The sequence below is a fragment of the Bombus pascuorum genome, chromosome 3 (assembly GCF_905332965.1).
Source record: "Bombus pascuorum chromosome 3, iyBomPasc1.1, whole genome shotgun sequence".
In the NCBI taxonomy this organism is placed as follows: domain Eukaryota; kingdom Metazoa; phylum Arthropoda; class Insecta; order Hymenoptera; family Apidae; genus Bombus; species Bombus pascuorum.
The window spans coordinates 1,496,057-1,510,415 of record NC_083490.1 but is presented as its reverse complement, the minus strand read 5'-3'; the positions used below and the strand labels follow the sequence as shown (position 1 = coordinate 1,510,415).

Below are 14,359 nucleotides of genomic sequence, written 5' to 3'. Positions count from 1 at the left end.
GTTAACGAGATAAAAGAGGCAATGAGAGATGGTTTCTTTCGAAAGACGAGGCGGTTCCCACACCAGAATTTTTTAACATCTCCGTTTTTTATTCATCTTTCTCAAAACGGATGAAATACGTTCGCGAAAGATATTTTTAAATAATAAATACTTCAGTCTGTTCTGCACGTGATCTGTCTGCGCTACGTCTATAAAATATGGTAATGATAAACGCTTGCAGGAAACCAAGAACATGCTTTAACATGGTAAATTATTAAACGAAGTTGTACATTTCTTTTTTCTCGAGTTTGGTAGGAAGGAAGCCAGATGTTATTTATTAACTTTGTAAAGCTTACATAACACCAGATTTATCATACAGAACGGATGAGGATGTTTGAACAACGGTCGTCTCTTGTATCAGTTTCTTTCCTACGTAGAATATTTCGGTACGCTGTAAACAATAGATTTTCTCCTTTTTCCATGAATGCTTTATTAGGAACGTTTGATCAATATAGATAACGAATATGATAATGAATAATGATACGAAGGTACGTAAAAAACTTCAACGAACCAACGGTGATCACAGTATATGACACTCGTTAAATAAACTAACGAGTGTTAATTCGTTATAATGACACTCGTTAAATAAATTAACGAATGTTACTTCGTTATAATGACACTCGTTAAATAAATTAACGAGTGATTAATTTAGTGGAATCTACCATAAAGTAGCGTGCGATACGATGATTTTTTTTTTATTTTCATTTTGATTTTTTTTACAATTTGTCCAGAAGGACATTTGGTAAAGTGTTATATCTTATCGGTGAGAAAAGAATAAAATAAAAATAACTATAGCATGTGGGTGGCTACCCCCAGCGGGGTGCCAGCTTCGTTTCTTCTAAGTTATATCTTTTATGTTGATGAAGTTTTGCGTGAATTCGCCTGAAATCGACAGCACAGTCTATTATAAAAGTTTCACAAAAGAAATTTCATGCTATTAGAGGAGTGTTTCTCTTTCTTCGGCGCAAAACTTTCGTCAAACGCTGTCATTGGCTGCTCGGTCGTGCTGAAATTCGTTTTCCTTTTTTTTACCATTACAAGACTTTACCGTCCTACCGTATAATTTCTGTTGGTAATCCTACACGACCTCCTCCAAAAACCATAATGACTGGCAAAGTACAAATTTTCTACTACCTATAATCAGCCTTTGCAATCGTTGATGATTTCTTACCTGGTCGAAAGTTAATGTTACATTTTCGACAGATATAGCGTTGAGAAAGCCATTAGCATGAACGTCGATGAATTATATTCGCGGCACGTGCCAATAAAACGTGAATCGCGTGAAAAATAGGTGCAATTCAGTTACGAAGTGTAGTTGCTTGTTTTATAAATGCACTTGCACTTTTACGTTGTTGCAATACTCCGCGTATCTTCGTTGCTCTTTTGGTAAAGTCTTCGTAGAATATTAATCAAACTTTGACCATGACAATGTCGATTTAGTTGTACGATGAGAAAAAATCACCAATTCAAAGTCTCATTCCAGCAGTTTAGTCTATAAATAACACGGCAAAGAGAAATGAAAGATCATATGATTATGGATTTTATAATATTATAATTACATTTTCGAAATCGCTCCACCAAATGGGCCTAAAAACTTTCTTTTCAAAACTCACTATGATATATGATAGGTCTCCTAATTTAGCATTTCTCTTTCGTTAGTTCCGCATCTTTGCTCTGTAATGTAAGTGTTGCGTTTGCGCAAAGTGAAATTGCTCAAAGCAAATCGAATTTCGTCTTATTCTTTTCTTACGAAGAAGGAACAAGTTTCTTAAAATAAAATTAAAATTTTGATTCATTGCCTCATTGAAGATCCAAAGCTGGTCTTCTAGCGATTAACCTTCCTTTTTAAATGGATTTCTCTTTAGCGGTCATCGTTCTTTCGTTATATAAAATATCAGAAAATTAAAAAAAAAACACAACGTAAAAAGACAACATAATTCTACGATATTATAGGTTAGTTTGATAGAATATTTGGCGAAGCCAATATTAATGAAATCGTAGCTGCAAAATACGGTGTCTATTCGGGGAATGGTCATGATCGTTTTTCTAGATTTTGAAATACATACATTGAGCGTAGTGTTGTACTTTGGTCCTTAATTTTACTTTTTAATTTTTTTAAATTTACTTCAATTTGAGAATCGTATATTATAGCTTGTCGAGCCGCTGCTTAGCCAGGATTATTTTTACGATCATTATTTAAGAGCGGATGTCTTTAAGGCGGACATACCGGTTGAAACCCCCGCATGAAATAAAGATCAGAGACATCACCGGCAACGTTGGCCTTCTAATCTCTCCTACCTTTTCCTATTCCAAGTAATTCCACAAAACTTCCGTAAATTCATTAACCAACTCTCCACGCGATCGGGACGAGAAGAATCGTATCGTAGTATATGCTTTTATTTCATGATCGTGAATAGTGTATCTAATATTAATAAAGAATTGAATTATTTGTAGTGGTAATTAGTAATTAGACGCAAAATTAAGATTAGAGTTATTTCTTAGTCTTTTTTCTATTATCTTGATAAGTGGACTCGGATTCGGAGTAAGGGCACCATAGAAAGAGAAAGCTGATAAAAGGTGGAAGAATATAAGTTGGTAACTTGTTAGTAAACAAAGTGAAGAATAATATCACCTGTAAAACATTTTGAAATCTGTGTAAAACATTGCTAATGTTTTTTACGCATAAATAGTAGTAGCTAAAATCGTATCGCCAAATTTTGTCTTCGTCAAAACGGGGGAAGAAGTGAAAGGGGTAGAAAGAAATAAATACTTACTTGGTATTAACAAATCCATGAGGGGAAAGATAAGGAGGAAGTGGAAAGGAAAGTATGTGCTTAAACGCTTGAAAGAGGCGACACCTAACGGTATGTTCAGAAATGAAGTGACTGTGCCCGATCGGTAACCTAGTTAGTATGTATATATATGTATATCTTTAATACAATAAACAAGCCTGGAAGGAAAATAGATATTTACGAATTTCTCTAGGATAATTTTTGTCAAGTTTACGTAACTTTCGGGTGTATTACATATTTTCTATATTACGAAAATTGTCGACTTAGAGTGTGATAATATGTAATACCAGAAAGAAAATGACAGTGCTTACACTTATGGTTCTAGTTGTTTCCGAGTTAGTGCTGCACCGCACGGCCAAGTGCCGAAGGTGATGCATTTAGCATGAATGTCTATTATTAATTATTTCGTTTCCGAGTTTGTGGTTGTTTCAATATTTAGAAAGATTATATTGTTACTTATATAACAAATCTTTTTAAGTCTTTTTAAGATACTTTTTACATTTAAAGTTGTTTAAAGAAGTCATTACTACGGTTTGAAGTAAACCGCAGAGCATAGCAGGCACGCGTGACTCATGTAAGATACGTTGAGAAAGCAAACAGTTTTTTTTTCTAATTCACTTTTAGAAACAAATAATTTTAATAATGGATATAATAATTGATACGGAAGGCCAAGCAGATTTAGTGACAAAAGATCGTTTGGTAGACAGCGATGAGGACGACTTAGACTTTGAAAATAACGGTAATTAAATCTACATTGTATCATATTATTTTTAGGGATTAAGAATTTATGACAATAATAATATGCTTTTACGTACATTAATTTAACAGGTACACAGTCGGTCAAATTTTTTGACATAGAGGAAGATTTAATCCAAGATGAGATTCCAATTCAAAAAGTGGTTTGCAACCCAACTAAGGATATCGATCTTGAGGAATTTGAAAAAGATATGGGTTGGTCAAACAAAACAGTATCCTCAAAAAAATGGGTTCGTACAGCTCCTGCTCCAGATTTAATCAAACTGACAAAAGAAGTGACATCGATAGATCAGACACTTAAAAAAAGTGTCATAACACCTGGTTTTGAACAGCTAAATGCCGTACCTCCTTATATGCTAAGTAAAAGAAAATTAGCAGCTAAAAGACGCAAAGAGCGTGCTAAAACTAAAGGCGAAGGTTGGTTTAATATGCCTGCTCCTGAATTGACACCAGAAGTCAGACATGATCTTCAAGTTATAAGAATGAGATCGGTGTTGGATCCAAAACATTTCTATAAAAAGAACGATCTTAAAACAATACCAAAGTACTTTCAAATTGGTAAAGTTATGGATTCACATTTGGATTACTATTCTGGGCGTCTTACTAAGAAAGAACGTAAGAGGACGATCGTTGACGAACTTATGGCTGATGCTGAATTTTCTAAGTTCAATAAACGTAAATATAAAGAAATCATTGATGAGAAGAGAAAATTGCATTATAAAGCTCATAGACATGCAAGGAAACTTAAAGGGAAGAAGAAAAAATAAATACTAATTGAAAATATGTATTTTAACCTAACGTTTGTAAAATTTACAATTATCAAATGCATTATAAAAATTACAAAAATATGTATATTTAAAGAAGTCTATATAAATTTAATGCATCCCTCCTGTAACTTCAATAGAAGCACCATTAACGTAAGAACTTTTGGAAGATGTTAAAAATGCAATTACTTCTGCCACTTCTTCTGGTTTCCCCATTCTGTGAAGAGGTATTTTTTTTATAAATAACTGCTTTACATTATCAGGTACAGTTTCTGTCATAGGGGTTTCTATAAAACCTGGCAACACTGTATTAACGCGAATTCCAAATCTATAATAAAAATATATGCCTGATAATATTATAAAATCATTGAACAAAATACTGTACATATACTATAAGTACTTCTTATACTTACTGTCCAAATTCTAAAGAAGCAGTTTGTGTAAGAGCTATTACTCCAGCTTTTGATGCTGCATAATTAGCTTGACCCATGTTTCCAATTTTTCCAATAATAGAGCTTACGTTAACGATCGAACCACTTGTACTTACGTTAGCATTAATCATTTCTTTTACTGCTGTTTGAATTATGTAAAATGTTCCTTTTAAATTCACATCAAGTACTTTAGCAAAATCCTCACTCGTGAGTTTTAAAATGAACTGATCACGCGTGATTCCTGCAGAATTAACTATAATAGTAGGTGCAGTTGAATATTTACTTATTGCATTTTTAAATGCTTCTTGAATACTTTGTTCGTTTGACACATCAACATTTAATGCCAAATGATTGGAATCTAAAAATTGCGTAGAATTTTAATAATTTTATTTTAAATAGATAATTGGAAAAAAATAATAGTATTTAACATTCAAACCATTTAAAGAAGTAATGGTATCTTCAGCGCTTTTCAAGTTCCGATCTGTGGCAATAACCTTAGCTCCTTGTCTCGCCAAAATACGACATACTTCTCTACCTATACCGCTACCAGCACCTGTAATTGAAGTAAATTCTATTTTGATATGCAATATAAGCTTTCTCTAATTTTTTTTTCTTCTTCCTCTGTTTTTTTTTTTTTTTTTTTTCTTTTTTTTAAATGCACACCTGTTACAAAGGCCACTTTGCCGGCTACCATACTCGTTCTTTAATTAGAAAACAACTAGTACAAAGTCGAACAGATAAATTACAAATGTAGATTATAAAAGACCAATGACTTGATCAATATAAGTAATCTTGTAGCGAAAATGAATAAGTAAAAGATACTGAAAGACATTGATTTTGCTGATTCGCTAGTCATTCTGATATAGTTCGAATACTTTTTTCAACTATTTGCTATTAGTAGATATACGCACAGTAAGTATGTACGCAAGCATTGAACCAATTAGGATGGACTTCTGTTACCTAGGTAACCGTACCATATGCTGCTGACGTCAACGCAAGTCTGCAGTGACGTCAGAAACGCAACGCGAGTAGCTATGTTTACAGAAAAATTGAACTTGAATTATAGACCTGTTCCAAATGGTTGTTTCTCAGAGAGAATGTAAGGCGACCTATGGATATTTTGCTTTAAATAGTGAGAAACAAAATAGATCTATCGAAGTGCGATGGTCAAATATAAAATCATATTGATAAAGCTGTCAAATGTTGTAATAAATATTATTTAAATTCGCAAAGGAAATGATACAAATATGTATCATTAATATTTAAGCAGAAAGCAATACGGTGTAACATCTCGATCTTAAAATAATTAACAAAATTCTATTTTATCGCAAAGTTCTATTCCGATATTTCAACAATAAATTTTTTTGCTGAAACGTCTAAGATTAAACAAATTTCTATGCTACTTGAACTAAGGAATAGTATGAGATAAAACTGTTGAAGATCTAAAGGAGAAAAAGAAGAAAGTAATATTTATTGCGAAAACAGTGAAAACGAATTGTGCAAGTAAACAGGTAGAATTTAAACAGAGGAAGAGGAAGAAAATGAGTGGGAGGGGGCGGAAGGTTGTACGCAAAGAGACTGGCAGCACCGGCGCTTCAAGAAACATAGCCCCGCGCCTCTGCTCACGGTCCTGTAACGCTCGTGCCAGTTTTCTTTCGCAAGGGCTCCAGAGAAGAAGCAGAAAGAGGATTGCGCAGGAGGTCGAAACGAAAGAATTTTGTACCCGATTTCGGGGTTCGGACCGCATTTTGTGCGGAACACGGAAAACTGTTGCGCGACGTGATAGTAGAAATTCAATGGCCGAAAAGTCAGGAAAGACAGCGTGGTTTGGAGACGCGCATCGGAAAGTAGGTTCGATTTGGCGGACATAAGAAGAAAGAAGGAGGTAGGAGAGAGGTATATAGAGGAAAGAAGAAGAAAAAGAAAAAGAGAGGTGCGTGAGAGGACGCGTCGTCGTGTGTCGTCGTGCGGTGAGAGGTGAGGCGACGGCGGCGTGGTGAAAGCTCGAACTAGAGAAAAATTCGGCGGTAACCGGTAGCAAAGTAAAGCTACCAAGGTGTTCCGAAGTGCAGCAGCAGCGGCCCAGGATGCTGCCCGACGGAGCAAGAAGATGGCCGTGATCGGCGAGCAGAGGTATTACACGGCGGTCCGTGCGAACGCGTACACGGAGTTTTCGTGTCGTAGGTGCGAGGCGATACGTTCAGCGACGGCAGCTACGTCGCCGTCCTCCTCGTCCTCGTCGTCCTCGACTGTATCTTCCCGTCATCGCCGACAGAGGAAAAAGCTACACTCTGTACAGTTAGCTATGTCCTCTTCACGAGGTAGCGGCCCGGAATCGGGAGAACTGAGCGATTCTGAGGACGGTTATTTGGATACAGATCCGTTGAGGTATGAGTTGAGAAATATACAAAATGTGATACACGTCACTCGACAAAATATTGACGCTCTAAACAATCGATTTGCTGGATTCCAACATCCACCATCGATATATTTAAATGAATATCAAGAGTTAACTAGCAAGTTGCATGATTTAGAATCTAAGGAACAGAAGCTCAATGAATTGTTGAACGCTGGTCGAGTATCTGGTAGTGCTTCCACGTCAGAGAGTGAATCTCGTGATGCTAATACATCTGCTTCAAGAGGTCAAAGAACTCCAATGAAATCTCTGCTCAGGGCATATTTACCTAATCAACAGCGTACAAGTGTACAGGTTCGCGAAGGACTGTCGTTAAGAGATGCACTTGCCAAAGCAATGAAATTAAGGAATTTGACTACGGAAATGTGCGTCGTATATATTTTGGGTGCAGACAACTCGAAATATCTTACTTCTTGGGATACAGACATCTCGTTGCTCGACTGCGACGAAATATCCGTGGAAATTTTGGATAAGTTTCCAATAACTACTTCCATTTCTCATAACTTTGTGCGCAAGACTTTCTTCTCACTAGCATTTTGTGAATGTTGTAGAAAACTCCTTTTTCAAGGCTTTTACTGTAGAACATGCAATTATCGATTTCATCAGAGATGTGCTGGTGGTGTACCTGCTTTGTGCCACCAAGTACGTATGCAAGATGCTTATTACCAAGCGTTACTGGCACATAACCTTGAAAGTACCGCTGGGATATTGCAACTTCCTTCAGGATATGGATTAAGTAGAAGCATGTCCCCGTCTCTGGCTCCATCGAGAAGCCAGAGGCATCCCCGTTCTTTGGGACAACAAGATCGTTCCAGCTCTGCGCCTAATGTTTGTTTTAATATGGTGAAACCAAGCGGAGAATCTGTTAACTTAGATGAATACAGTAGATCTCAGAGTTTAGGTCGTCCCATTGGTATCATGCAAAGTGCAGTATCGCCAGGTAGTAGCCCGACGAAACATAGTCAGTCAACACAGGCTAGTCCTACTAGTACTTTAAGGCCGAAGAGACCAAGAGCGAGATCAGCCGACGAATCGTCTAAAAATCTTTTAGCACCTAGAGAATCTATAGAGGATTGGGAAATTCCAGCAGATGAAATCTTAATCGGAGCTCGCATTGGATCAGGTTCTTTTGGAACGGTATACAAAGCTCATTGGCACGGTCCTGTAGCTGTAAAGACGCTTAATGTCAAAATACCTACTGCTGCTCAGTTACAAGCATTTAAGAATGAAGTTGCAGTTTTACGTAAGACACGGCATGTAAATATTCTTTTGTTCATGGGATGCGTTAGCAAACCACAACTGGCTATTGTTACCCAATGGTGCGAAGGTTCTTCTCTGTATAAACATTTACACGTATTCGAGACAAAGTTTGATTTATTCACACTGATAGAAATTGGAAGACAAACTGCACAGGGCATGGATTATCTACATGCAAAAAATATCATTCACAGAGATTTAAAGAGTAACAATATATTTCTGCACGACGATCTTACTGTAAAAATTGGAGATTTTGGCTTGGCTACGGCAAAAACTAGATGGTCCGGTTCTCAACAATTCCATCAACCAACCGGATCTATCCTCTGGATGGCACCAGAAGTCATAAGAATGCAAGAAGAAAATCCGTACAGTTTTCAGTCTGACGTTTACGCATTTGGCGTTGTTTTATTTGAATTACTATCCGGTCAATTACCATATTCGCATGTTAATAACAAGGATCAGATATTATTTATGGTTGGACGTGGAAATTTACGTCCGGATTTAAATAAATTGCGTTCAGATACTCCCAAGGCACTGAAGAGACTGACAGAAGATTGCATCAAATTTTCTAGGGAGGATAGACCAATATTTCGTCAAATTTTAGCTAATTTAGAAGGTCTTTCACGAGGATTACCTAAAATAACGAGATCAGCATCTGAACCAAACTTAAATAGGACGCAGCTACAATCAGATGATTTTGTATACACTTGTGCTTCGCCAAAAACTCCAGTGAATTTTCAGTTCGGAGCATTTTCCTTTTATCCTTCCGGTGGGAACATATAAAAGTATTACCCGAAGTAACGAGTCTGATGCAATTTGCATAAAATTAAAAATATTAAAAAAAAAAAAATGGAAACGAAATCGTAATAAACTTAGCTATGAACAATCTATGCGATTCTTTATAACTACACTTTGACTGTGTTGCAACTGTTCGCTCGATGTAGAATGTGATTATACAATACTTAATGCAACTAATATAAAAGGAAAAAAAAATATAAGGACACAAAAATTCATCTTATTAATTGACGTATCCGATGTATTTCATGGCAAGAACGCATATGTAGCTTTTACCTTTACATACTTACCAAGTATCTATGAAAAAAGGACATTTATTTAACGAGTTATTGTTCGCGTGCATAAACGCGTATTCGTAAACAAGTGTATACACGTACGAACGAGCGTACGTGTACGCGTGTTGGTGTAGAGGTCTGTACTTTCGTGGAATCCTTATGAAGGATGTAAAAATTAAGTAAGTAATAGAAGTAACGGCATTTAAATCTACGTGGGCCGTCATTTGTCTGTGAAGTATTTTTGCAAACGCCGAAGTGATTTTTGTACCTACTTCCTTCATGTATTGTCTTCAACATGCTCACATAAGAATTGTTCCTTTTCATATAACTTATAATTTATAGTTTAATGTTAGTATGTACATAAGTTTCGTTGAAATTATCGAAAATTTGCGTATATTGTTTTTTAAAAAGAGCGAAATGTAGACACTCTAAATACAGATTAACTAGATATCCTGTAGTAATAGATATTTTACAACGATTACCTCTTTTTTTGTAGTAATTGTTTTCTATAATGATAATCATATTTGACTGATTTTTTGTACGCAGTAAATTTTTTTTCTACGAAAAAAATTCTTTTGGTCCAACGATACCAAAAGGTTGTACTGTATTAAAAAAAAAAAAAAAAAAAAGAATATGAAAAAGATGACAAATCAAATTGAAAGTCAAATAAAAAGTGATATGTATACTTGGCCTTTACTTTAAGACTTCATCGATATTATAGACTATAATAAATCATTCTCGCGAGTCATTTGTTTTGGCTTGATTTGGAGCATCGTTACGAATCAAGGCCTAAAGGATCATTTACATTCATCGACGGTAAAAAGAGGAAGTAATATCGTGTTGCGACATAGATTGAACAAGTTATCGACTAACTTCCATTTCTTTTTCCTAACTTTGTAGTCGACTGTTGTTCCTTGCATTTTAATATTTATTCATTTTTACTATTACTCTTTTTCTTTTGTAAGTTTTTTTTTTCACTGTATTTGAGGCTTATAATGCAGGAAGGGGCGCGAACTTCACTTCGAAGTGATGAATTCGTAAAGTATTTGTTACATAGCATTAAAGACTTTCAGTTTTACGAGGTAATCGAAACTTTTGTTACGACCAAACGTGTTTCAGATAACGGCCCGATCAACAGTAAATAATCATATAGGGGAAACGTATGCGGATTGCGAGTATAAAGAGGTATAGAGCGAAAAAGAAAATAATAGAGTGAACTTTTCGACTTGTGTATCGTATAATTTTAGGGGAGTAGTGAAAAAGAGAAATTAGTGAAACTTTATTCGATGGGCGTCTGAAGCACGCTTACGCGATCGATGATAAACCATACCGACTACGTAACATTTTGCATCATTGATTCGCGGGCGTATCCTAAAATTTAACATCGATGCGACACTCGTCAAACCGTGACATGTTTCCAAAACATATAAAAGGCCTAAGAGGAAATCTTCGAAATTTCACTAGTTAAAACGAGTGATATCTTGTTTCTAAAGCACGTGGTATCCCGATTTACTATTTATTTATTTATGTATAATCCAAGTGTGATGAAATGCAATTAAAAAGCAACAAAAAAAAAGAAAAAGAGGAAAAATACTAATAAATAAGTGCTGGATTTTAACATTTTGTCGAGAGTGCGTGATTGCGAGGAACAGTGAATATGTGAATCGTAGGAAAAGAGAAAACGTGTTCAAGTGTGCAAGAGAGCGAGAAAAAGAGAGAATGTATGTAAAAACGACGATGAGAACGGAACGAAAATTACCGATGAACACGTTCACCGGAATGAAGGAACGCACTTGTCATTGTTAATGACGCTTTCTCGTAACAGGGAAATAGCGAACCGTGAACATAATTAACGATGTTACAAAAATATTATTAAATGAAAAAAAAAAGAGATATGTAAAAGAGGAGGATGTCGTGCAAGGTGCGGGGGATAGCTCTTTTTAAATGGCTTTCCGAGATCTTTTATAGTGCAATTTTCTAGATATGATAAAACCTTCGAGTGATACGAATGAATCCTCCACGATGTACAATGGTTAGGCTGTATAATATATAGAAGTAAAAAACCTATTCCTGCATTTTTTACTTGCGTTTTACACTTTAAACCATTTTGTTCTTGTGATACGATACAACTTGAATTAGGTCTTGATGAAGTGTGCTGATATTTAACCAATGATGTAAAATACTCTCTTTTTTCTTTAATTTTAGTTTTTACACTTTAATTTATTGCGAAGACTAGTAAGATAGTACGAATAAAAAGTGTTTATTTAGATATGTGTAATGTGTAACGCACGTGAACAGACGATGAATACAAAGACAAGAGAAAGCAAACGGTAGAATTTGCGACCCTCGCGCTCTGCGTCCTCCTTAATCAATCTTCCTGTATGTCACTATCAAATTTTAGAATATTATTTTCTCGGAAGACATTCCTCTGTATATTGCTTTAATGTATATCGTACATGTAGAAGGGTTTGTATGCGGTTGCAGATTATCGAATGTGTTTTTGTGTCGACCTGAACACCGAGAAACATATTACGTTATGTACATTTTAAAATTAATGGGAGTTGGCTCTTCGAAGCGTAGAATCAAATCGGAAGTGACGAATAGCGATAAGTGAAACTGGCTTAAAAACGTTCAAAATGAACGATCTAATTTAAATTATCCAGCGTTTGCAAAGAACGGAACGAAAAAGAATATCGAAGAAAAGAAATGGAACAGCTCTTGATCTACGAATCTTCTTAGAGTTAACTTCAACACGTCAATGAAATTGGTGATTTTGATTGGTCCAAAAGATCGACGACGAGGTTAGTTTCGAACAAACTGGAACTTCTCCACTTCCAGAAATATGTCTTGTATATCGGCATTGTTAACCGTGTTATGCATAAGCGAATTATCGAACATTTTGCTCTCTTCGAATTCTACTACGAATCTCAATCGGGTTTGACACGAAAAAACGATCGGATGGCAGATTTTTCGTTTGATTGACAGACGTCGCATGGCACGTATTGTAATAGGATTTCGGCTTCGTTTTCGTCATATTATGCTGAAGCTGCTATCGAGTGAAATGTATGTCTTGTAACGAGATAGCGTGGCTGAGATTCGAGATACTTATTGCGATTGATCGTGACGATCGATCGATCATTGTATTCGACCGAAGAAGCTGGCAAAAAATGAAAAAAAAAAAAAAAAAAAGAAAAGAAGCAAAAATAAAAAGTTGAATCTTCATGTAATAAGTTTCGTTCTTCTTCTAACGGAGTTTCGATATATTTTATCGACTAGCCTAGTATATTGACGTTGAAAGTAATATGCTATTGATAAAACTTGTGCGTGTTTGTGGATACAAAAAACCATTTGCAATCTTTATCGTTGCTTCTTGGATGGGACTCGGGAAGCGACGCAATAACGACACTTCATCGTATCAGTACTGTCTCATGTATCCTTAATCAGAATATATTGAATACAACGTTTACGAGTGATAATTTTGTACGATCGAGCATTTCAATTAATGTACAATTCACTTTAATTTGTATTACACGAGTTATATCGGGAGTCGATCGGACGTGTTATTTGTTTCGTTTAGAATCATATGCTTCTTGATATGGTGAGTAGATGTACTCACTGATCCGTGTTAACGATATTACCTCGACAAACAATTGAGATTACTAAAAATTTGATCGGATAATTGTCGTCTTCGAAATTAGATGTAGTATCAGTGAGCATTATATAAATAAAAGTTAAATGTCATTGATCGAATCAAAATACAATATTTTAATTCAAGGATCACTCGAAAGAAATCAATGAGTACCACTGCCCTAGATATGCTTTTCTATGTAGCGTAGAGTACACTGTGATCTTTGAAAGGCAATATACGTAAGTACCATGTAATTGCATTTGAATGAAACATCGCGTTAAATTTAAATGACTGTGAAATTCATTAGCATCGGACACAAAGGTGTTGTGGACATATTTCGCTCGAAGAATCGCGAATTTATTAGAATCCATGGCAAATTAATCTTTTCTCGGTAACTGTTTCAAATAAAATCGAGTAAGTATGAACAAGCTGTTTCCTTTCTATCTGTGTATCAGTATAGCGAACTTAAGCGAAGTTTTCGCTGTAAAGTAGTACACGTTTATATGTTTTGCAGAAATTCAATATTTGCGTATAACTTCGCGGAATAGATGTACAATATTGGATCTTGTAGGTAAATAATTCGAAATTATTTAATTTGATGGCACAGTCATATTTTGCTCTTCGAACGACGGTCTTAGAATACGTAAACACGACTTAATCCGGTGAGTACACGTGTACCATAATGGCGATGGCAGCTAATAAATGCAATCACGGAAACCAAGAATCCCTGTCGGAAGGTCATCGCATCATGGATCTCTAGTAATCCTCTCTGAGGTTCTCCACTTCTCCTCCCTTTACCCCACAAATCTACAAATGCCAGATTAACTATCTTACGTTATTCGTATAGGTACTGCTTATCATATTTACTTGTTATGCGCATTACATTGCATTCGCTTCCAACTAAAATTTACGATGACAAACAATATTGTAATTCGCTTTTCATAAAGATAATCTTATGTTGAGAATGATCTAGAGCTCGTGTAAGTGAACGCACCCCTACAAAGAGATACGATCAGTGTATAGAACGAGTATATATGTGTATCGTATATGCAGCAAGAGGTTCTAGCGTGTTGGTGAGTGCGCGTACAAACGAGAACGCCTATACGTAGAGGTTAGAACCCACTACGCTGATGCACGAGTACTCGTTGTGTCTAAAGCGTACGTGAGATACACGGAGGGAGCGCGCATGCGCAAATCCAGCTGGCG

The 14,359-nt window shown here is 35.8% G+C and overlaps 3 protein-coding genes across 3 annotated transcripts; 2 read left to right on the top strand and 1 right to left on the bottom strand.

Moving 5' to 3' along the window:
• The first annotated feature begins 2,981 nt into the window (after positions 1-2,981).
• LOC132905263 (deoxynucleotidyltransferase terminal-interacting protein 2) lies at positions 2,982-4,531 on the top strand. The gene is made up of 2 exons (XM_060956413.1): positions 2,982-3,570; positions 3,660-4,531. The coding sequence occupies exons 1-2, from the start codon at positions 3,474-3,476 to the stop codon at positions 4,352-4,354; spliced, it is 792 nt and encodes a 263-aa protein (XP_060812396.1). The 5' UTR covers positions 2,982-3,473; the 3' UTR covers positions 4,355-4,531.
• On the bottom strand, positions 4,463-5,603 carry LOC132905264 (estradiol 17-beta-dehydrogenase 8). The gene is made up of 4 exons (XM_060956414.1): positions 5,446-5,603; positions 5,219-5,335; positions 4,765-5,140; positions 4,463-4,679 (listed from the first exon to the last, which is right to left on the bottom strand). The coding sequence occupies exons 1-4, from the start codon at positions 5,474-5,476 to the stop codon at positions 4,463-4,465; spliced, it is 741 nt and encodes a 246-aa protein (XP_060812397.1). The 5' UTR covers positions 5,477-5,603.
• Positions 5,604-6,051: 448 nt separating this feature from the next.
• On the top strand, positions 6,052-11,107 carry LOC132905244 (raf homolog serine/threonine-protein kinase Raf). Its single transcript, XM_060956363.1, has 2 exons — positions 6,052-6,915; positions 6,967-11,107. The coding sequence occupies exons 1-2, from the start codon at positions 6,893-6,895 to the stop codon at positions 9,236-9,238; spliced, it is 2,295 nt and encodes a 764-aa protein (XP_060812346.1). The 5' UTR covers positions 6,052-6,892; the 3' UTR covers positions 9,239-11,107.
• Positions 11,108-14,359: the final 3,252 nt, after the last annotated feature.